Source organism: Pan paniscus, chromosome 8 (assembly GCF_029289425.2).
Source record: "Pan paniscus chromosome 8, NHGRI_mPanPan1-v2.0_pri, whole genome shotgun sequence".
NCBI lineage: Eukaryota > Metazoa > Chordata > Mammalia > Primates > Hominidae > Pan > Pan paniscus.
The window spans coordinates 70477185-70499961 of NC_073257.2; the positions used below are offsets into that span (position 1 = coordinate 70477185).

General features: G+C 36.6%; 1 protein-coding gene across 1 annotated transcript; it reads left to right on the top strand.

Annotated features, from left to right (window-relative positions):
• The first annotated feature begins 389 nt into the window (after positions 1-389).
• On the top strand, positions 390-19042 carry CISD1 (CDGSH iron sulfur domain 1). Its single transcript, XM_003821171.5, has 3 exons — positions 390-672; positions 8166-8371; positions 18616-19042. Exons 1-3 carry the CDS (start codon positions 642-644, stop codon positions 18703-18705), a joined length of 327 nt encoding a protein of 108 aa, XP_003821219.1. The 5' UTR covers positions 390-641; the 3' UTR covers positions 18706-19042.
• Positions 19043-22777: the final 3735 nt, after the last annotated feature.

Here is a 22777-nt window from a genome sequence, read left to right on the forward strand (position 1 = left end):
CACTCGACCTTTAAGATAGTGCAGGTTCCAAGGTCCTGAGTAGATAATTATATCAAAAGCAGAAAGGGATGGACACCGGTAGCTACGCGAGGTTCTGGAATGGGACTCAGTCATTGATTCCTGTATGTCCGCCACTGGCATGTTATATAAAAGCTGGACCTGGCCTTGAAGGTAAATCGTCACAAGCCCCGAGCAAGAAAAACTGGGGTCAAATCTTAGGTATCTGATTAAAGTAAGTGTCCTATTAACACCTGTTTCTGCCCCCAGAAGCCCACACACCTGGAAGAGACGTAAAATCTGGCCTGGATTCCCTAATCCCAGGGCCCTGCCCCTCGGCTTCAGGGCCCCGCCCCTCGGCGTTGCGCAAACTCTGTTGCTACCTAAGTCTTTTCCTCCTCCCCACCTCCCGTAGCTGTCAAAATCCGGAGTCCAGACTTCCTTAAGGCCCAGGACAGCTCCACGCATGCTCAGCACCTACCAGGGTCGAGCTCACACACGTGCTTACGACCCGCTGCGGCGCCTGCGCAGTAGCAGCGCGGAGTCGGTGCTTTAGTACGCCGCTGGCACCTTTACTCTCGCCGGCCGCGCGAACCCGTTTGAGCTCGGTATCCTAGTGCGCACGCCTTGCAAGCGACGGCGCCATGAGTCTGACTTCCAGTTCCAGCGTACGAGGTGAAGTGGGGCCTGGGAGCGGGTGAGGCTGGTGAGGCTCAGCGGTTGCCGCGCCCGCAGTTCGACTGGGTTGTTTTACCACTGCCCTACGCGCCCGCCGGTCCTATAACCTTGAGATGCAGAAGGGCAAGCGCTCGGCCCGGCTGCGGGCCGGACGGCGAAAGGGGGCGAGGTCAGGGATGGATTGATGGTTTGGGGCCATGCCGGACCAGGGTCCACGTTTACCCCAGCTAGCCAAACCCTAACACCTAATGACCGCGCCGCTAGCTTTTCTTGTTCTCCCCTAAGACGCTTTCATGTCCTTAAGTCACATAGCCTGGAAAAGAAGGAAAGGTGGGAGAAAACAACAGCAAACCTGTTTGCCCTTCTCATGTTTCAGTCAGCGTCGGGCCACAACGTCGATTTCCTGCAATCCTGAAGCATTGCGTGACTAATCACATCTTAGTTTTGCAGATTTTTTTTTTTAAGGGATGAAACGCAATCCGAGGTTTTCAGTTTTCCCGGTTTTTTATTATTCCTCTGGCATCTGACACTCGGTGGCAGTAGTCCAGGATAAAGGATTGAAAACCGCGTTCGTTGAACCTTCAGCTTTCTGAGTCTTCTTTCCCCTGTGTTAGTACCTAGCGTTTGGAAACAGTATTTCGCAGAAACTCCCGTTATAATAAAATTAAGAGACTTTATAAGCAGTCATTTAATGTGGAGTTTCACTTTATAACAATTCTTGGTGATGTTATAATTGTTAATATAATACTGTGTACCAGACACACAATATATGTGATCTTTGCCCCTCTATAAAACGCCACTTCGCAAGGTTTTGAGTAAAGGCAAAGAGACTGTCTAGAGGTTAATTAAAAATACGTTCAGTAAATATTGAACATCTGTAGTGCCAGGTAATAAAAAGTCCCTACTAACTTGAGCCCTAATTTTTTAATAGGTAGTTTCCAAAAATTGGAGAGTTCCACTTCTGTTGACAAAATTTACCTGGCTAAGGGTGATATTCCATGACATTTCGAGGTTACTAATGATATAGAGATTATTATTTGCAAAAATTATATTAAAGGATACTCATCTTGAGACTTTTTTTAATAGAGGCAGCTTGGTGCATTTAAAATAGGGTGTGATTTTTGTTTTTGTTTTTTAAAAAACTATATTCTCTTGGGATTAAGACTTGTGAAATGAGATGTGCATGTGACTTGTGCCGCTGATATTTTTGATTTTACAGGAAGACTGCACATGTTTGAGGTGGACCAAAAGATTCCACAGTGTGTGTTTAAAATACGGGATCATTTTGTGTACGTGAACACTAAACTCTATTTAGGTTGCATATTATTGAAATGTGAAACAGGTGAACCCCTTAGGACTTACCACTATCTGCAGGCTAGTCTGCAGGATTTCTTTTTTAGACAAGACAAGGTTTTTTGTTTTGTTTTGTTTTTCAAGTCTAACCATAGGGGAATTCAAAGGCAACTTTCCCAATCATTTTCCATTGCCTAAGGAATAGGAAATCACTGAAGCAGGTTATTGGCTTCAACTGGAAGTATTCAACTTTGTTAGGAGGAGTGATTATTTTTTGAGACAGAGTCTCACTCAGTGGCCCAAGCTGGAGTGCAGTGTTGTGATCATAGCTCACTGCAACCTTGAACTTCTGGGCCCAAGCCATCCTTTCTCCTTGGTCCCCTGGCTTCCCAAAGTGCTGAGATTACATATGTGAGACACCACACCTTGCCATGACTACTTTTTTATTTCACCAAAAAGCATGCAAATTGTCATGAGGACTGTAGGGAGAGGCCCAAAGCCTTTGTAAATCTCTTCTACCAACACTTTCCTCCTCAATATAGTAGTAGGTAGGCAAGGTAGGGAAAGAGAATGTCGAGGGGATTTAACTTTTAATGTTTAGATCACACACAAGTTTGGTTCTCTTCTCAAACTTTAAACCAAATTTATTCCTACAGATTGAAAATCAATTTAGATCTTTTAATTGGGGGAAAGATATCATGTCTCTTCTCAATTAAATGAATTTGTAATTATAAAGGGTTTAGAATGATATGTGACAGTGGTAAGCACTATATAAATATATGTTAAATATAAAGTGTGTACGTGTATGCAGAACTCTTGTTCATCATCAGAAGAAAAATAAAAGGTAGTTTATAAAAAAAAATTTAACGGGAATCAGGCCAGGACTGGAATCAGGCAGAGGCAGTGAGAATGAATGATTGGAGCTGAAATACTCTTAAGATCCTGATCATTGAGATAGCTCTTGATACCAGTATGGTCGATAAGACCATTAGTTTATTATATTTTCTAGTAGTAAGTGGCCTTCACTGCCTACTCGTCCAGTCTCTTATGATTCCTCCTCATATCCAAATAGATGACCTTTCTGAACATCATCCTGCTCCTTGATAACTCTAGCACTCATTGATCACTCTCGCCCTTAACCCTTTCTCTTCTATTTGCAAGGAAGATGTTAACTCTTAGGCTGTTCTCTCTCCATGTCCTCCAGATGCCGTTTTCTTTTGCTTAAGTCTTTGCCTCAGTGGTACCTGTTGTTCGTAAATATTTAGCGCCTCATAAAGATTTTCTTCAGCCTTAAGTCACTCATAATTCACCCTCATCTTTAAAAAAAAAAAAAAAGCCAACTATACCAGGTAATTTTGAAAGGCCTTCCTTAACCTGCCTTCCCCTGAAATCACTTTTTTTTTTTTACTTTACCCTCAAGTTGCAACATAGGGATTTGTCTGTTCATCTTGTACTTCATTATCTATCCCAAACCCTGATCATTACAACGCTTGTAACCAAAATTACATTACATAAATTCTTATTCTCTTTTATATTCTTGTGTATTTTATTGAAACTAATTTTCTAATTCATTTAACCACAACATAGGAAAATATTGTTTTGGTTCACTAAATTCACCAAGTCATTTAAAGTCACTATTTAAGGGTTTTTGTCTGAAAAGAAAGGTATGGATCATGCTGAAAATAAAAGGGATAGCTCCTATAAGTTATAAACAATAAATGAAAAATAAGAGGGCTGGGCGCGGTGGCTCACGCCTGTAATCTCAGCACTTTGGGAGGCCAAGGCGGGCAGATCATGAGGTCAGGAGTTCGAGACCAGCCTGGACAACATGGTGAAACCCCCGTCTCTACTAAAAATACAAAAAATTAGCCAGGCATGGTGGCGCGCACCTGTAGTCCCAGCTACTTGGGAGGCTGAGGCACGAGAATTGCTTGAACCCAGGAGGCAGAGGTTGCGGTGAGCTGAGATTGCGCCACTGCACTCCAGCCTGGGCAACAGTGCGAGACTCCATCTCAAAAAAAAGAAAGAAAAATAAGGGGGGAGTTTGGAGCTATAGATTGGCCAAATTGATGGTTGTTAGAGCTAATTGAGGGTAAATGGGGTTCATTATAGTATTCCCTGTGTGTGTCTGAAATGGTCCATAATAAAGTTTTTTTAAAACATAGCTTCTTATATATACCTGAAGTTTTTTGTTTGTTTGTTTGTTTTTAATATATGTATCGGAGTAAATTCCACACCCTGATACAGCAGGTTAAGAAGAAGGTAAAGATAAGTCATTTAGTATAAGAGCAATGCAGTGTAAGGATAGAAAAATTGCACATAGGAATTGCAAATTTAAATTAGTCATCCATTATTTCTTTTGACTCAACCAACATTATTGAATATCACTTATATGCCAGGCCTTGAGAAAAAAAAATTACCGGGCACGGCCTGCCAGCCTATGGGAGATCTAAGGGAGGGAAGGGTTTAAGCACAGCTCCCCTCCCCCTCTCCTGATAGAAGAGGAGAAACATTATGATTCTATGGCAGTTGATGGTGGGCTGGAGAGGGCAGTTTAGAGCAGAAAAGGGGCTAAGGTAAAAGAAGCCGAGAGAGATTTCTAAGTTAAAGCAAAATAATGCTCACAGTAAAAGAAAAAAAAAGTCAAAGATTGGGTTATATACAAGGCTGATGAGTTTGGGAACAAGTCCACGTTTTCTCTCTCTCTGAATAATTTTAAAGAGAAAACCAAAGATTATACAATAGTACTCCAATGGAAGAATAAGCAAATGGGAGGATTATTTAGAAATTATTGGAAATGTTACCTTTCTCTACATTTGTGATCTTTAATGGTATTTGTGTAGATATAAAGCATGATTACACAAGGTCTGGTAGGGTGGGGTTTGACCTAACTACAGGAATTAACTGTCCTTGAGAAATGTCTATAGAAAAGAAAAGCGAGGGCTGGTCATGGTGGCTCATGCCTGTAATCCCAGCACTTTGGGAGGCCGAGGCAGGCGAATCACCTGAGGTCAGGAGTTCAAGACCGGCCTGGCCAACATGGTGAAACCCCATCTCTACTAAAAATACAAAAATTAGCCAGGTGTGGTGGTGGGCGCCTGTAATCCCAGCTACTTGGGAGGCTGAGGCAGGAGAATTGCTTGAACCCAGGAGCAGAGGTTGCAGTGAGCTGAGATTGTGCCATTGCACTCCAGCCTGGGCGACAGAGCAAGACTCCATCTCAAAAAAAAAAGAAAAAAGAAAAAAGAATTGGGTCTCAGTAAAGTTCCTTGTTGCTTCTGAGATTATGACAATTCTTAATAGGCATATACCCATTTATCAAGGATTATTGGATGTTGCTATTTTTATTTGTTCAATTTCTCAGGTCTTCAGTTCATTCTTTATCCTAATTGTTGATTTTTGGACCTGTCATCATTTTTATCTATCTCTGTATAGTTTCCTTTTCCTTTAGAGTTGCCAGTGGCATCCACAGCTTTTTGCCAGAAAAGACTGATGATTCAGGCTACACTCATGAAGTGATAAAATAACAACTTTCTTTTTTTTTTTTTTTTTACTTCTGGGAACTGTTGCATTTGTCCCTAATGAGATTACAGAATTAGAATTTGGGAAGGGAAAAAAAAAAAAAGAAATGGAAATTGTTTTCTCAAGACCTTAGAGCAAATACAAAGCTATTTTCCTCGAACACATGGTACTGTGACATTGGCATAGGGTCATAAGTGGCCCTTGCTAGGGGTTAGGGGGTAGAGCACAAAGTGTGTGTTTTGATTCCCCATGGGGCAGCTAGTCTTGGGTATCTGGACTCAGTTTCCATTTCTTTCAATGATGCCTTTGGTGTTACCCCTTTTCCATGTCAGTTATTCTGTCCTCTCTCCCACCATCACAAAATCCAAGGGAGGTAAAGCTTAAAAAAAAAAGTGACCTGTGGGTGCAGTTGGCAAATTACATGAGAAAAAAGAATGCAAGAAGAATGGGATTTAATGACTAGGAGAGATTATTTTCACTTATCATGATGAGTTTCATGTAGAAATTCCTATAGTATTCTCTTTTTAGGTCATGAAACAAATTAACCAATACTAACCAATTGTAGTTCTTTGGATCTCAGGACTGTTTGCAATATGCAGGTGCCATCAAACAAATATGTTGTGAAGTACTTTATAATTCACCTAAAAAGTAAAGTGTAACTAAAATCGACAGCATTAAGGAAGTTGTGTTATTTTAGTCTTTTGGGATATTGCCCCCCTTTAAGTTTGTACTAAAGATGATGTTCAGCAAATGTTGTGGTGCATATACTATGCAAAGCAGCGTTTTTGCCCATTTTGTGATAGGTACATTAGCTATTCAGAGTGGCTTTCCATTAGCTAAGAAGTGGATTGCTACAGCTCCTGGCATAGGAAATGTTTTCTCAAGAAAGTTCCATGGTAAATAACATTAGAAAGGAAGATCATGAATCTAGCCAGAAGTCATAGCAAAATTGTAGACCTGCTTGGAATAACCACAGGGTAATACCATGAAGCAGCACTAAAGTTGGAGATAAATCTACACATAATGTGTACCTACTTAAAAAATGTCTTCTGATGAGGCCAAAGGTTTGAAGCTGTCAGGTGATATATTAACTTGTCTTCTCAGTCATGCAGGACCTGGGAAAGACGAAACGTTAATGTTTATTAGGGAATTATAGCAAGAAAGAATGATAATGCTATGGGAAAGAAAACAGTATAAATTAATTTGTTAACAAAAATACTACCGTGGTTGAAAATAAAATCCAAGGAACACGTTAATTAGAAAGTGAGGATAAACCGGAAGAGGCAGAAATTATGCTCTCTTACGAGATGAGCAAAATGCAGGAATAAGTTAGATAAAGTCTAAATTATTAAATAAACTAGAAAAGAAGACCAAGATACAAGAGACTGAGAATGATCCTTTATATTACAGTTTTAGAAGATTAAGCTCCAGTTTTATGTAAGGTACTATTAGGTATGGTGAAATAAGAAATTTGACTCAATAGTGCAAGTAAACTATACAACTAATTATTCATTATGTGTTTTTATTTGGCCTTGGAATTTTTTTTTGTACTTGTCTGTCTAGGGTTTTATTTGATAGTCTGGGAACTTATTTCAAACACTGAAGATCTGACTCAGGAAGTGCTGGGAAGGAGTCCAGTGTGTTTATCCTGACCCCTGTTCAACTTCTTCCTGCAGCCCACTCCATGCTGGGAATAGACAACTCTCCTCTGAGGCTGAGGCTAACCAGATTATGCAGAACTTTCTTCTCTCCAACATTGCCTGGAGCTGGGGTAGTTGTTAAGTCCTTGGGTTTCTAAAGACTTGAAAAGCTGCTTGAAAAGAATAACTAGATGGCTTGTTAGTCAGTTTTTTTATTATTAGAAAGCAGAATAATGCCATTAAATTTAAAATAAATTTTATAGAAAATTAAAATATATTTAGAATTTATTAAATGAGAATATAACTATACTTATATAATCATGTTTTCTACAAAATATGAAGTTAGTACATTCTGATTTTTATTTTAATGAGAAAACACTTTGAAATTTTAAAAAAAGGACTTTTGAATGAAGAATGACTTTGAAACCTGGAATCCTGCTACATATATTCCTTTGAAAATTAACATTAAGGGTGGTTTTCTTTTGTTTATCTGTTTCTTTGGGTATCATTTCTCTTACAGCTTTCTGTGATAGTTGCAATTGAGTTTTGGTAAATTAAATAATTTAAAAATCACTAAGGGATCTTACTATTTAAATAAACTCAAAGGAGTCATTTTGTTAACATAACAAAATGTTATTTGTAATCTGAATTTTTATGTTTCGGGGCTTTTTTTTTTTTTAAGCAATAGTTACCTGCAAGTTCACATGTTATTTAAAATTTACTTATAAACACTTTTTAAATGATTATTGAGCTTTGGGTTTTTTTTACTCCAGTTCTAAAATAATAATTTTAAGTTTCTTCTACTTAATGTAGCTATCATCACTCAGTAGAAAATACACAATTGCTTCAATAAGGGCCAGGGAAAGTCATAACAAAGGACTATTATACCAGTGTTTTCTGATCATTTTGTTAACATTAAAAACCTTGGACTATTAGGATGCTTAATACTCAAAAACTGGATTTTCTGACATGCATGTGATATTATTGGTGTATATTTTGGTTTTGATAATTATTTGTTTTCCTTCCCTGCTCTAGTTGAATGGATCGCAGCAGTTACCATTGCTGCTGGGACAGCTGCAATTGGTTATCTAGCTTACAAAAGATTTTATGTTAAAGATCATCGAAATAAAGCTATGATAAACCTTCACATCCAGAAAGACAACCCCAAGATAGTACATGCTTTTGACATGGAGGATTTGGGAGATAAAGCTGTGTACTGCCGTTGTTGGAGGTCCAAAAAGGTGAGGAAAGCAATTCCTTCATACACTACCATTTTTAATGTTATATTTCTTTTTAAATTATTCTGTCAGACTTGTTCACCAGATATTGTTATGATATCCCTTTTTTGTTGTTGTTGAGACAGAGTCTTGCTCTGTCATCCAGGCTGGAGTGCAGTGGTGTGATCTCAGCTCACTGCAACCTCCACCTCCCGGTTCAAGTGATTCTTGTGCCTCAGCCACCGAGTAGCTGGGATTACAGGTGTGAGCCACCACGTGTGACCTGTTATAATATCACTTTTTCTTTCTTTTTTTTTTTTAATGAATCCTATTCTTCTTTGCCTTCCATATGCTCTTAAAGGAATATATTTTCTAAAATATCTAACCAGTATGCAGTAGAATTACGTTGTACCCTCATCGAGTTCAGGCAGATTTAACCATATTCTTGGCCAAAGAAAAGAAGAAAATCCCTTTAATTTGCTCTTAGGATTTCTTAGCTTCCACTGTCCCAGAAAGTGAAGTGTACAGCCTAATCACAAAGAGAAGCAGAAGAAGTAAAAATTTTTTTTGAGCTTTCAAGCACCAGATACTAAGACAAGTGTTAGAAATTTGAAAAGAAACTTCTTTAAAATCACCCGTAAAAACTTATCTGGTAAATGTCCTATACCTTCTTTCAGCTGCAACTCCTCTAGTTAAATATCTAACAATATAGGATCCTAAAATCTTATTTTCTTATATGAGAATTGTATTTTATCAAGTCCCTTTTGGAGGTGTCATCTATGAAACCTGCAGGTTTTAGACATGATGGCAGCTAGTGATCCACAGTTGATAAAATACTGTCTCGAGCATCTCAAAAGGATTTGTACACCGAATGACTTCAGGATTTCTGGTGTGTTGTGAGAAATATGGTATAAACACTCTACTACCACTCTTGGCATTCAAATAAAATGGATTTCAGCAGGGCGTGGTGTCTCACACCTGTAATCCCAGCACTTTGGGTGGTTGAGGCAGATCACTTCAGCCCATTAGTTCAAGAGCAGCCTGGGCAACATAGTGAGACCATCTGTTGAAAAAAAAAATAGCCAGGCATGGTGGCATGCACCTGTAGTCCCAGCTATTCAGGAAGCTGAAGCAGGAAGATCACTTGAGCCCAGGAGGTTGAGGCTGCAGTTAGCTGTGATTGCATCACGCTGTGATTGCATCACACTGCGTTCCAGCGACAGAATGAGACCCTGTCTCAAAAAATAAAATAAAATACAATGAAAAAAATAATGTTAAAGGGCCCCCCAAAAAATCAATAAAAATGATGTATCTGTTTTTGAAAGCACGTTATGTTGGGGATCTCTTCCCATAGTAGAGGGTCATTTTCGCAAATAACTTGTCACAAATATGGAAGAAGCCACATACTAGGTACCGGTTGAGCATCTCTATCCAAAAATTTGAAATCTGAAATGCTCAAAAATTTGAAATATTTTGAACACTGACATGACACCACAAGTGGAAAATTCCATACCTGACCTCATGTGACAGTTCACCGGCTGAAGTCAAAACACAGACGCAGAGGACACAGTTAAGTCAGTGACCCAAAGGGAAAAAAAGGCCCCCCCAGCTGCTGATGTAGGTATTCTGGTGGTGCTATTATGCTGCTTAATTTCCCAGAGCACTTTTTTTGTTAACTGAATTAATGGTATGTTATGTTTTTTACTGTTAAGTACTGACATGTGAATACATGCAAGAAAATGATTGCTTATCAGTAGCATATAAATTCATAGTCGGGAATGATGGTGATTCAAGATAACCACAGATAGTCCACATGTGTGACTAAGATGGTGACACCTTTGCTTTCTGATGGTTCATTGTATACAAACTGTTTCATTCACAAAACTATGTAAAATATTGTATAAAATTACTTTCAGGCTACGTGTATAAGGTATATATAAAACATAAGTAAATTTTGTGTTTAGGCTTGGATCCCATCCCCAAGATAACCTCATTATGTATATGCAGACATTTCAAAAGTTGAAAAAATCTGAAATCCAAAACATTTTGGATTTCAGATTTTCTTTTCATTTTTATGAAAAGTCCCAAGCATTTCTTTTCATTTTTTATGACCAAGTATTTCAGATAAGGATTACTCAACCCATACTAGAAAGCATATTTCACTCCTTTCTCCCAATAAATCCAGTGATAAAGTACTTAGATTATGCCATTTTGTTCAAAAACTCCTTGATGAATATATTGAATATAAACCAGAAATTAATAGGCTCATTACAACAAATTATGAAGAGCACTATTCATTTGGAATTTGAAATTGTTGATAAGTATTAGTGGGGTTACTAGAAAATAATAAAGTAATCTAGAAATTGTGGAATTTCTAAGTTGGAGTTTTATAGTTCCTTAGTGATCTTCAATAGTTCATTTACTATCTACTATATATGCATGCGTGAGAAACATTAAAGAGTAAAACAGCAGATGTCACAGATGTATATAGTACATGCAGTGTAAGTGGTCTAAATAAATGGAAGCTAAAAGGAAGAAATTACACCATGAGGCTGGGTGCAGTGGCTCACACCTGTAATGCTAATACTTTGAGAAGCCAGGGCAGGAGGATCACTTGAGGCCAGGAGTTCAGTACCAGCCTGGGCAACATGGTGAGACCCAGTCTCTGTTTTTTGTTTGTTTTTGTTTTTTCTTAATTAAAAAAACATCACATCTTCTGGGAAAGCATAGTCATATACTTGGGAGTTAAATTGCTCTGAGAAAAATTGGTAGCATTTGAATAAACTGCATATATTGGAGACTCTCAAAATCTGCAAGAAAGGACTTGTGAGCAAAGGTGAAATGAATAAAGAATCTAGTCTGGTTCTTGTACTGCCCTTCCCAAGGAATAAATCTAAACTGAGGAGAATCTTGAGGACCAGTGTGAGGAGTCTGTGACTCCAGACATGGGGAGCTCCTTGACAGGGGTTTCAAACATAGAGTTATGATACTTTTACCGGGGTGCTAGCTATGGAAATGGAGACAAATGATCAGAGAGATAAAAGATTTCGGGGAAAGGATCAGCCAAATGCACTGACTTCTGTGTGAAAGACTAGGGGAGAAAAACTAAAGCTCATTGAAGGATCTAAGCATGTAAGATTAGAAGAGCGTTATGCCATTAACAGAAATAAGAGATTCGAGGTGAAAGGCAAATTTTCCAGGACATCGATAAGGAGTTCTGTTTCAGAGAGCGAATTTGAGATGATAGTTGAATGGAAATGCACAGCAGACAACATGAAATGTGAGACATCGGGGTTGGAGATAGAGATCAGCAAAACTGATGAGTCAAGTGTAGGAATGCAACTGATCTTTGATATGGATAAAAATCAAGGGCTAAATATGAAATCTTGGGGAATTTTCTGCATTTTGGAAGGGGGACAAGAGCCATTTAAGGAGATGGAATGGGCCAGAGAGGTTAGAATAAAACTAAAAATATCATAGCTTCAAAGTAGAAGAGGGAAAAGTTTCAAAGATCTGGTACTGAACATTGGCCTGTGCAAAGACAGCTACATGAATAGACAAGACTATTAGATTAAGCAATTGCCATTTTGGTGTCATTTCAACGGAGTAATTAGAATAGAAGCTATGTCCATGTGAGTTAAAGTGCAAATTAACTAATAAACGACAGAAGTCTATGTCATATTTTCCATAGATGCAACAGTGAATGGAAAGAAAAGTAACATAACTGCTTGAGTGAACACTACAGCTTGGCTTTGAGATCAAGTAAAGGGTGTTTGCTTTGATTGGATTTTCCCAGAGGGCAAAGAATCCAATAAACTAAATATGGACTTTCATGAACTAAGATCTCAAATATTTCAGGAAGAATCACCAATGGACACAAACTAGTGGTGTAAATGTTTATTAGACTTTATAATTCAAAACATTCCAGGATTATTCTTTCATTTTACAATTTAGAGTTTCCAGATGGTTAGGCCAGGGACTGCCATTTCCTGTAGGTGGACTGAGAGAGGACTAAGAGAGGGAATGAGACCAGTCATTTTATTTCCAGTTTTCTCATGCCTTTTTTTCCCCCTCTGGCTTATCTTTTATGCCATTTAGTGATCCTCTTTGTGTCTTGAATTTGTCAGTTCTGAATTTTCATTGCATCTTGGGCACTTATTCCTGCATTAATCAATTAACAGTTTGCTTTGAATATTACCCAAGTTAACAAATGTTGTTATTCTTCAGACACTTTTGGAAACTCACCACATTCCTGTGGTTCTAAGGTTATCACACAGGTGCCAAGTCACACACTTAAACGCCAGTTCACAAAGACTAATTAATACCTTTGATTAAGTGGCTACATTGAGTTTATAGTCAGTAATTTTTCCCTCATACAAACCAGTTGTATTTATAACAAAATTTAAACATCATTTTACCAATGGAAAAAATGTTATATGCGATACAAATTTCAAATCTAATTCATTCTTAAGGTGCAGTCACTAGTAACCTGTTGTGTGTCTGTAACATTTTGAGCAGGTTTCCTAACCCTAATGAATCAGATTTCTTAGTAATGTGCAGAAATTACATTTTTTAAAAACATATCCCTCCCTTTTGTCCAGTGCTTCTCTTGCCAGCATTGGTATGTCAGCTGATGTTTCAGAAATTGGCTTAGCTTTTTTTTTTTTCTTTTTCTTGAGACAGAGTCTCACTCTGTCACCCAGGCTGGAGTACAGTGGCGTGATCTCAGCTCACTGCAACCTCCACCTTCTGGGTTCAAGCAATTCTCGTGTTTCAACCTCCTGAGTAGCCGTGATTACAGGCATGCACAACCATGCCCAGCTAATTTTTGTATTCTTAGTAGAGACAGGGTTTCACCATGTTGGCCAGGCTGGTCTTGAACTCCTGACCTCAAGTGATCCACCCGCCTTGGCCTCCCAGAGTGCTGGGATTGCAGGTGTCATCCACTGTGTCCGGCCAAGAAATTGGTTTATTTTATAGTACAGGCTTCCCTCGGTGTCCATGGATTGGTTCCAGGACCTCCCATGGATACCAAAATCTGAGAATGCTCAAGCCCCTGATTTAAAATGACAGTATTTGCCTATAAGCTATGCACATAATCCTGTATACTTTAAATTATTACATCATCTCTCAATTACAAATAATACCTAATACAGTGTGAATGCTATGTAAATAGTTGTTATACTGTATTGTTTAGAGAATAATGACAAGGAAAAAAGTGTACATGCTCAGTACCCATACAATTATTTTAGCGAGTATTTTCTATCAGCAGTTGGCTGCATCCATGGATGTGGAACCCACAGATACAGATGGGGCCAATTGTATTTCACAAAAGGGCTATCCATATTTGAAGTGAGAATGAAAGGAGCCAGTATAGAGGAAATGATTAAAGTGACTACAGGGAAAGATACTATTTGAGTCAGCGGTATCTTGACAAAGGGTGGAAGGAAATGAGAGTAACAGCACAGATGTGAAACTCAGCCTTAAAAAGGAAGAGATAGTCTTACTTTCGAAACAAGAAGATGAAAGGACTCTGATGTAAGAGGGAAGGGTATGGGATGTAGTATTGCTAGGTTCCTTTCCCTGCAACTTCAGGTTGGTTACATCACTTGCTGAGTTGTATGACGGCCACCTAGGAGGCAGTTCAAACAAGGACAGCAAAAGAATACAGACTAAGAAGAAAGAGAGGAAAGTCTTACCAGTTAACATCAGGAGCTGAACTGAAATTGAAATGAAATGCAACTGGACATATTTAGACTCATTTTCTTTCATTTACAGTGTAAGATTTGAGTTGTGATACTTTTGTCGTTGGTAGTAGGCTTGATCCTGGATGTTTTTTTTTGGCGAGGGGGTGGGGGTGTTGGGGGAAAAAGAGAAATCCTCCATCCTGTTAATGGCTTAGAAGTGCGTTTTACTGAGTCTTTCTTCATAAAAACGATATTCTGAATGTTGGTGACATTCCTTGGCCAATCCACATAAAGACAGTCTTATAAAAATCTTAATTTATCTTTGTACATTTTCATATTATAGCTACTGTCTTAGGTTTATTGAAATAGGTACATAAGAATGGTATAAAATGTCATAATCTCCAGGTTAGTCTCAAAAATCTCATTACTTCGTTTTCGTTCTCAACCAAAACAACCATATTTTTCTGGACAGTTTATGGTAATGAGCCAAAATGGTGCCAGGCAACTTCCTTGGGACAGAAAATCAAAACTCTAATACAAAGTACGAAGTTCAGAGAAGGAAGATAGTCTTTAAAAGAAAATTGTTTCAGGTGGAAGAGATAAGTCAAAGAGGAGCATTTACTAAAACAGAGGCATAACTTGAGATGTGGGGCCATTAAAAAGAAATGTTGTGTTTTTATGAAGATCCATATAGCATTGCTAGCTTTCCAGGTGGAGAGCAAGGACCTCCATTGTTTTTTCTACTAAAGCTTTATTCCAACTTCTTCTAACCCTTTCTTCCCCCACTTTTAAAGATATTTGGGATTTGTAGTGTTCAAATTGGGTTAACAAACATAAAAGGATGTTTTCTGGACATAAAGGAAATTTGATTTACAGACTTTTTCCAGGATTTGTTAATAAACAAACACTGACATCTTAGAATAAATTAAGTATCAATACTACATGAACTGAATTTAATATTCTTTGTGTGTTTTTTTCATAATTTAAAACAATTTAACAAATTTCAAAATGTTTAATGAAAGAGTTAATAAAATTCTCATATTTTTGTACATTATTTAATGTAAAAATTACTGTACTTCCTACATTGTATTTGAAAGTATATAATGCCAGACACAGTCGCTTAGGCCTGTAATTCCAACACTTTGAGAATGTAACGGCCAATGTAGTGAAACCTTGTCTCCACAAAAAAATGTAGAAATTAGTTGAGTGTGATGGCATGCACCTATCTAGCTACTCAGGAGGCTGAGATGGAAGGATCCCTTGAGCCTGGGTGATTGAGGCTTCAGTAAACTGCGATTGCACCACTGTGCAATCTAATTTAATCTCTTAAAAAAAAAAAAACTGTATACCCACCACATATTATCTTTCTCCTGCATAGATCAGAAATAAAGCAAGACACATAAGGCAGTAATTCCTAGGGTTAAGTGATATAAAAAGTACCATTAAAAAATATGTCTGCACAAAATTATTTTTAACACCTGGTTTGCATTATAAAGGTATAAAAGCTTTATACACTTTAATCGCATGAAAGTTTATTAACAAATAACCAGGATAAACTACTCATTGCTTTTTAAAGAAATATTTATTTGTTTGCTTTTAAGAATATGAAGAAACAGGCTAATTTCAGTTTTTAGGCAGAATTGGGTGATGAGAAAAAACGTATTCTCACTTTTGATATATGACTTTCTTAATATTTTGTAAGATTTTCTTTGTATATTTTTCTATAGATTTCTCTCCTATTCCGTATATGGAGGAAAATAATTTGAGAAAATGTTAGTTTCTAATATTTTCAACATAAGATTAAAAAAATAAAAGTTAAACATGCCATTTCAATAAGTTATTTAGAAATATTTCATTTTTCAGAAATGTAGCCTGCATGGATTTAATTTACAGTGAAGTGTTTTGTGTGTGCTATTTATAAAAAGAGTCTTTACAATGTAAACTTTTATGCTCACTGTAAAATCATCTGTGTTTGTTTATTAAACATATGTCACTTTGAAATGCTGTACTTTGCTGTGGGATACATTTTAGTTTAATTTTTATCGCCTCTTTCCTCATCCATGCCAAGAAAAAACTGAAAGCTTGACTTTATGTTTTTGCATCAAGGCTTGTTTCTAATATGAATATACTGTGTACCACATCTTATTGACCTCAAAAAAAGAAATAATATAAACTTTACATATATTACATTTACACTGCCCTCTATGACAGGATAGAATTTGTATCTGGAAATATAAGATATGCCAATACCTTGAGTTTTTCTGTAATTTTTAGCTAATTTAGTGCCTCTTGCAATTATTTACAGATAGATTAAAATTTGATTACTTTAACATCAAGTAGCCTTTTGGATATCAAAGTTTAAGATTAAATACCATCATTGTCAAGTTTCACTGATCTGTTATGCTCCCTTCACTGCACGTAATGAGGTACTTGTTACTCATAAGGCTAAGAATCCTCTTACTTTACTCTTCTAAATAGGCTTCTTCAAAGCAACAGTGTACCTTAGACTAAACAGTAAAACTCTAGATTCTAGAGTGTAGATACATTCAAAACACCAAGATTAATGTAAAGATGCTAGCTCTTGTCATTTGACATGAAATAGAAATAAAAGATACAAATATAGAGAAACAAAAAAATTACTGATAATTATTCCTTCTAAGTGTAAAATCCTGAAGAGTTACGTGAAATATTATTAAATTCCTATTTTTTCATTTTACAATAGAGGATATACTTGTTAAAAATGATTTTATATAGCAAGAATGTTCAGATATGAAAATAACTTAATTATAATAGTGATTAAAAATATGACAGAAATAATCTTACCAGAATATACATGAGATCTGAGGATGAAAACTACAAAAGAAATTAAAACTTGGCAAAAAACATTCTCAAGCTTATCTGGAGGAATAAAGTGATAAAGTTTAATAAAGTTAACAGGCCGGGCGCGGTGGCTCACGCCTGTAATCCCAGCACTTTGGGAGGCCGAGGCGGGCGGATCACGAGGTCGGGAGATCGAGACCATCCTGGCTAACACGGTGAAACCCCATCTCTACTAAAAATACAAAAAATTAGCCGGGTGCGGTGGCGGGCGCCTGTAGTCCCAGCTACTCAGGAGGCTGAGGCAGGAGAATGGCGTGAACCCAGGAGGTGGAGCTTGCAGTGAGCCGAGATCGAGATCGCGCCACTGCATTCCAGCCTGGGTGACAGAGCAAGACTCCGTTTCAAAAAAAAAAAAAAAAAGGTAAAAAAAAGAAACAATGAAGGAAAACTAGCCCTACAAAACACTGAAATGTTTAAAATGCAAATATCCCAGCGTAGTAGGCCGATCAACATAACATAGAACCTATAAATAGGTGCTTTTACATGTAGAATTTATTTTGATAAAGTTACGAATAAAGGTAATAATGTGGGAAGCAATAGCCTACAGTAATGCTGAAGCAACAGGATCTTAGAACAGCGTTTGCAAAGTGTGCTCTACAGAAAACTATGATAATAGAAATCAAAATTTAAAGTGTCCATAGTCCAGTCACCTTGAGAAACTCTGGGATAAAATTGTGTTTTTTATAGCAAAATTAAAATAATGTGTGCTGTGATTCAAATGGGCTATATGATATGTTTTTTTAACACAGAATGAAACCAAATCAGAGTGTCTTGCAGGATTCAGCTTCTTTGGACCACACTCTGCAAAACACTATGTTAGAAATTTAGTTTTGTCCCTTTCCCTCCCACTGGACACCAAAACATCAGTTATATCTAAAATGTGAATTCATGAAAATGAATGGAAATTTGTATTTGTCACATTTCTAGAAGAAAGCTGTCTCCATGAATAATGTTAAAAAGGGAGATATTGGCATATTTGTATGAAAGTGTAGAAATTGAGAATATGAAAAAATAAGCAAAATGAAAAGATTTGGGAAAGACTGCTGCAAAAATAACAAAGGAATAATATGCAGTTGATTTTTTTTTTATTTTTTATTTTTATGTTTTTTGAGACCAAGGCTGGAGTGCAGTGGCGCAATCTCGGCTCACCGCAACTTCCGCTCCCAGGTTCAAGCCTCAGCCTCCTGAGTAGCTGGGATTATGGGCACTCGCCACCATGCCTGGCTAATTTTTGTATTTTTAGTAGAGACAGGGTTTCACCATGTTGGCCAGGCTGGTCTTGAACTCTTGACCTCAAATGATCCACCCACCTCAACCTCCCAAAGTGTTGAGATTACAGGCATGAGCCATCGCGCCTGGCCGCAAATTGATTTTAAATAAATGAACTTAAACTCTTAGAAGTAAATAGGCAATGGACATGTTCACTAGAAAGGAATGTAACTAATATATAAACATAAAAAAGGCCTTCAACACTCATCACAATCACACTGAAATTCAATAAATGATGTGTGTATTATGCACAAGTCAATTTCTTCATCTTACTAAGTAGCATATGTAGTTTACATATGCTGTTTAAGAAAGCCTATATAAGATAGCCAAGAAAATCTTTATGTTATATGAATTAAGCATCACCTTCCACTCTGCCGAGCATAATACTGATTTTGAGATTAGATGTTTCACATTCATTCTTTCTCTTCCTAGTTCCCATTCTGTGATGGGGCTCACACAAAACATAACGAAGAGACTGGAGACAATGTGGGCCCTCTGATCATCAAGAAAAAAGAAACTTAAATGGACACTTTTGATGCTGCAAATCAGCTTGTCGTGAAGTTACCTGATTGTTTAATTAGAATGACTACCACCTCTGTCTGATTCACCTTCGCTGGATTCTAAATGTGGTATATTGCAAACTGCAGCTTTCACATTCATGGCATTTGTCTTGTTGAAACATCGTGGTGCACATTTGTTTAAACAAAAAAAAAAAAAAAGGAAAAACCAACCTCATGGCCTGTGGGTTATTTTGGTCTTGTAAGGATCCATTTCTTTAAAATACTGACATACAGAGTTGTACCTTATATAGAATATAGTTGTATCTTGAAGTCAACATATTAAATTATTCTCAAAATTATGTATTTGCAGATTGTACTTTTAAGTTTCAAAGAAAAATTACCGTCTTTTCATATTGACCTGGAAACTAAATAGGATGTGATTCAGCTACATTAATTTCTTAATACAATCTAGGAAAGACCTGTTGTAGCCTTGATTTTCTTGACATTGGTAATGACACTGAGAAAATATGGCTTCTGTTTTTCACCGTTTTCAATCAAAATGATTGATAAATGTTATTCTGCTTAATTTCATAAGTCAGGTCAATAATAAAGGGGTGGTAACTTCCTCATATTTATCTTCACAGATATTTAATGAAGATGGATCCATTAAAGGAGCCAATAGTGAAAATTTAGTTAAAGGTGATATTAGATTTAAATTAGTCATGAAGAATGTCTTAAAATCTAATGTTCCAGAATTCTGGCCCAAGGAATGGTAAGCACTTGAACTGAGGATTTTGAAGGAATTGGAACACATAATGTCAAGTCTTTTGATCACTAAGCCACATATCCTGACAGAAATAGTAGTCACAAGATTAGATCAAAGGCGTGGGAAGATTTTTTTTTTCCCACTCTAGCTAATCAAGCACATGGCTTTTAAATTGTATGATCTTTTTCTTAAAAGCAAAAATTTGAAGACAAGTGTTTGTTTATGTAATATTCTTCAAAGACTCTGAGCAGAAACATTGCATTCATTGTTGATTCAGAAAAAAGAAAATATAAAAACTGAAAATAATTAGCAATAAAAGATTTAAGACAAATAGTTCATAAATATTTTTAAAGAGATTAGGTTTTTGAATTTCACAGGTTAGAAGGAAAATCGTGGCAAAATTTATAGAAAATTGGGCAAACAATTGAAATTGATAAAGCAGGTAAACATCATCATTTATTTTAGTATACATGAATTCTCAGTAGTAGTCAATCACAAATTTCTACTTGCTAAAATCCATTTACCTTGACAGGAATCAAACCTGACAGCAGCATATCCTATGTAATATATGATCATGGCTATTTTTAAATATGTAGTTTTGTGTATTACTGTAGATAAAAGTTGGTAACAAAATTGTACAGTGGTTTTAAGAAGCCCATGTAACTAACTTGGACATGTCTTTAAGTCACATATTCATCATAAAATCTAAAATCCTACAAACTGATTCTATTAGATTCTTAGGGTAAATTTTTTCTTTGCCCGCCTCCTTTTTAAGATAAGTATGCATGTCAGCAAAACAGAGCAATCATGCTTTTAAAGATGAACTGTTTTAAAGAAAAATAAATGCATCAACTCCCAATGTTTCTGATAAAGGGACATCCTTCTAACTTAACAGACTATTCTTTATCTTAAATTTGAAATTATATTGTTAGTCATGCATTTTTGTAATGTCAGGGGGAACCTGGTACCAGTTCTCAAAACTATAGGATTATATGAGTGTGTGTATACGTATGGCAAAATTATAAATGACCACCTTACTGTGAAATATAGATCTTGAGCATTTTGAAAGGCCAAAATAATTAGGTAAATGTATTTTCAAGGTCATGTTAAAATGTTTACATGCTTTTGAACTAGCATTCATTTATGATTAAAACCCTTTTCAGGTTATTTGACCTAAAAACCAAAGTGAGTGTGGTTAGGTTAATATGAGATTTTTTTACACAAAAATCATTGTGTGCAATTACTGTTCTAGCTAAGCACCTTAATGCTTCTAAGTGCTTTTCATTTCGTTGAGGCAAGACAAGTGGGGCTTTCATCTTTTTTTACTCTATGTCATTTATATTCTAGTTATTTCTGAAGAGTGTACTAGGTTGAGAAGTTTCTAATGTGAAAAATCTTGTTCATCTGTTCATGCAACAGACATTTATTAGGCATCTGTAGACCATATAATTGAGACAGAGAAACATTTTGGAGAATTAGAAGCTCACACTATTTATGGCATAGGTTATATAATTATGATAATTTATGATTTACTTTCTTGACAAAAACAGCTACAACCATGTATACCTACTATTTCTCCTACAAAGTAGGTGAGATTTTTTGATTTTACATTAGTTAGGGAGGTTTTTGATTTGGTTTTGCTTTAAGATAGGCATTGACTATAGCTTCTGATTAGCAACACACAGTATTTTGTGCTTGGGTATCTGTGAGGGTGTGTAATTCTAGTTGTCAGAAGCTGTGCTTTTTCTCCTTGATTTTAATACTAGCTGACCTCAGGCAAAGCCACTCACCTCTCAGCCTTTTAAATTGTGAAGTGAATGGACTAAATAGCATTTTAGGCAATTGTTCCCAGATTCTAGGCCAACAGTAAATATTCAGCTCTCCTCAAAGGAAAAATATAAGTAATGCTGATAGCTCAAATTTGATTTTTTTATTATGATTATTTCAGCTCTTATGGTATTTAAGTGTCTTTTATGAAATGTTGATTGTAGTAGCTTGGCAAAATAGTAAGGTGGCAGCCCAATGTTGATCCCTACTTTTTTTTTTCACTGCTCCATGGAATTTAAAAGTCTGGGAACCACTAAGCCAACATCCTATCTAAAGTTCTGAGACTTATTAAGGTATTAAAGTAACAGTTTTATTTTGAGATTTAGCTTGTGTTATATGGAATTTTTCATTAGCACAATGTGTTGAGGTGAGACTTCATGGAAAGTTACTGTAAAAAACAAAAAAAAGTCCTTACTTCCATTCAGTTTACCATCATGGATCCAAACTAAGGGTAAAGCCAATACATCCTAATATGTGCCCAACCCATAACTTTAAATGATTAAATGAAACACACAACAGGGAGATCTATTGTTAATGTGTTAACCAAAATTGCCAGGAATTGCCCTAAAGGGGAAAAATTGTTTAATCAGTAAATCAGTGAGGAAATACAAGATTATAAATTAGAAGTGTTGCTATGGTGTTAGCTCTTATATCCCTGAACAACAAAAAAGACAGTTCAACCCCAAGCATGGAACAGAAAAATGCTGAGCTTAGAATGTTGTCAGCTAGATATTGTGTAAAATAGATGTTCTCTTTAATACCTGTATCTCTGTGGATAATGTATTTCTAGTTCTTCCAACCTGTCCCTTACAGATAACCAGAAGTCGATTCATGTTAATATTTTGTTCTTTAATTGTGACATTGTTTTCATTTGTAAATATGCAGCATTATGTAGATTCCCAGCTTTTTCATTTAAAATAATTTCGAGCATTGCCCACCTGCCTGAATGCTCATTACTGGGAGGTAAATAATTTTTCTGCTGGTGATACTGCCTGCCAACAATTTCATAAGCAGTGGTTTATCTAACTCATTATACAAGATCGACATGAGATACAGACGAGAGATTATGTCTCTTATGGCTTTATCATCAATTAAACTTAGCAAAGTCTGTTAAATTTATTTCAGTCTCCCAGCTGTGAAAAGTAGAGTTCCACTTATGTCATCCATATCTGCACAGTAATCTTTTTTTTAATCCTAAACTTTCTTAACAGGTTTCTTCTCCTTATTCTAGACAATAATGCTATGTGTTTTCCTTGAATACCATGATTTTAAACTTTTAAAATGTCTCAGCCTTCATCTTTCCAATGCAGTCTACCCTGTAGCCTTCACATGAACCTTCTATATCTTTTCACTTTCACATCCCTCCCAGCAAAGAACATTTTGATCATTAGTTAAAGCAACCTCACCGCTTTCTCTTTTAAAACTGTTTCTCTTAGAATCCACAGGGAAGCTGCATCTAGCACAGAAGCTAGTATGATTGGCTTTCCATTGCTAGTTACTG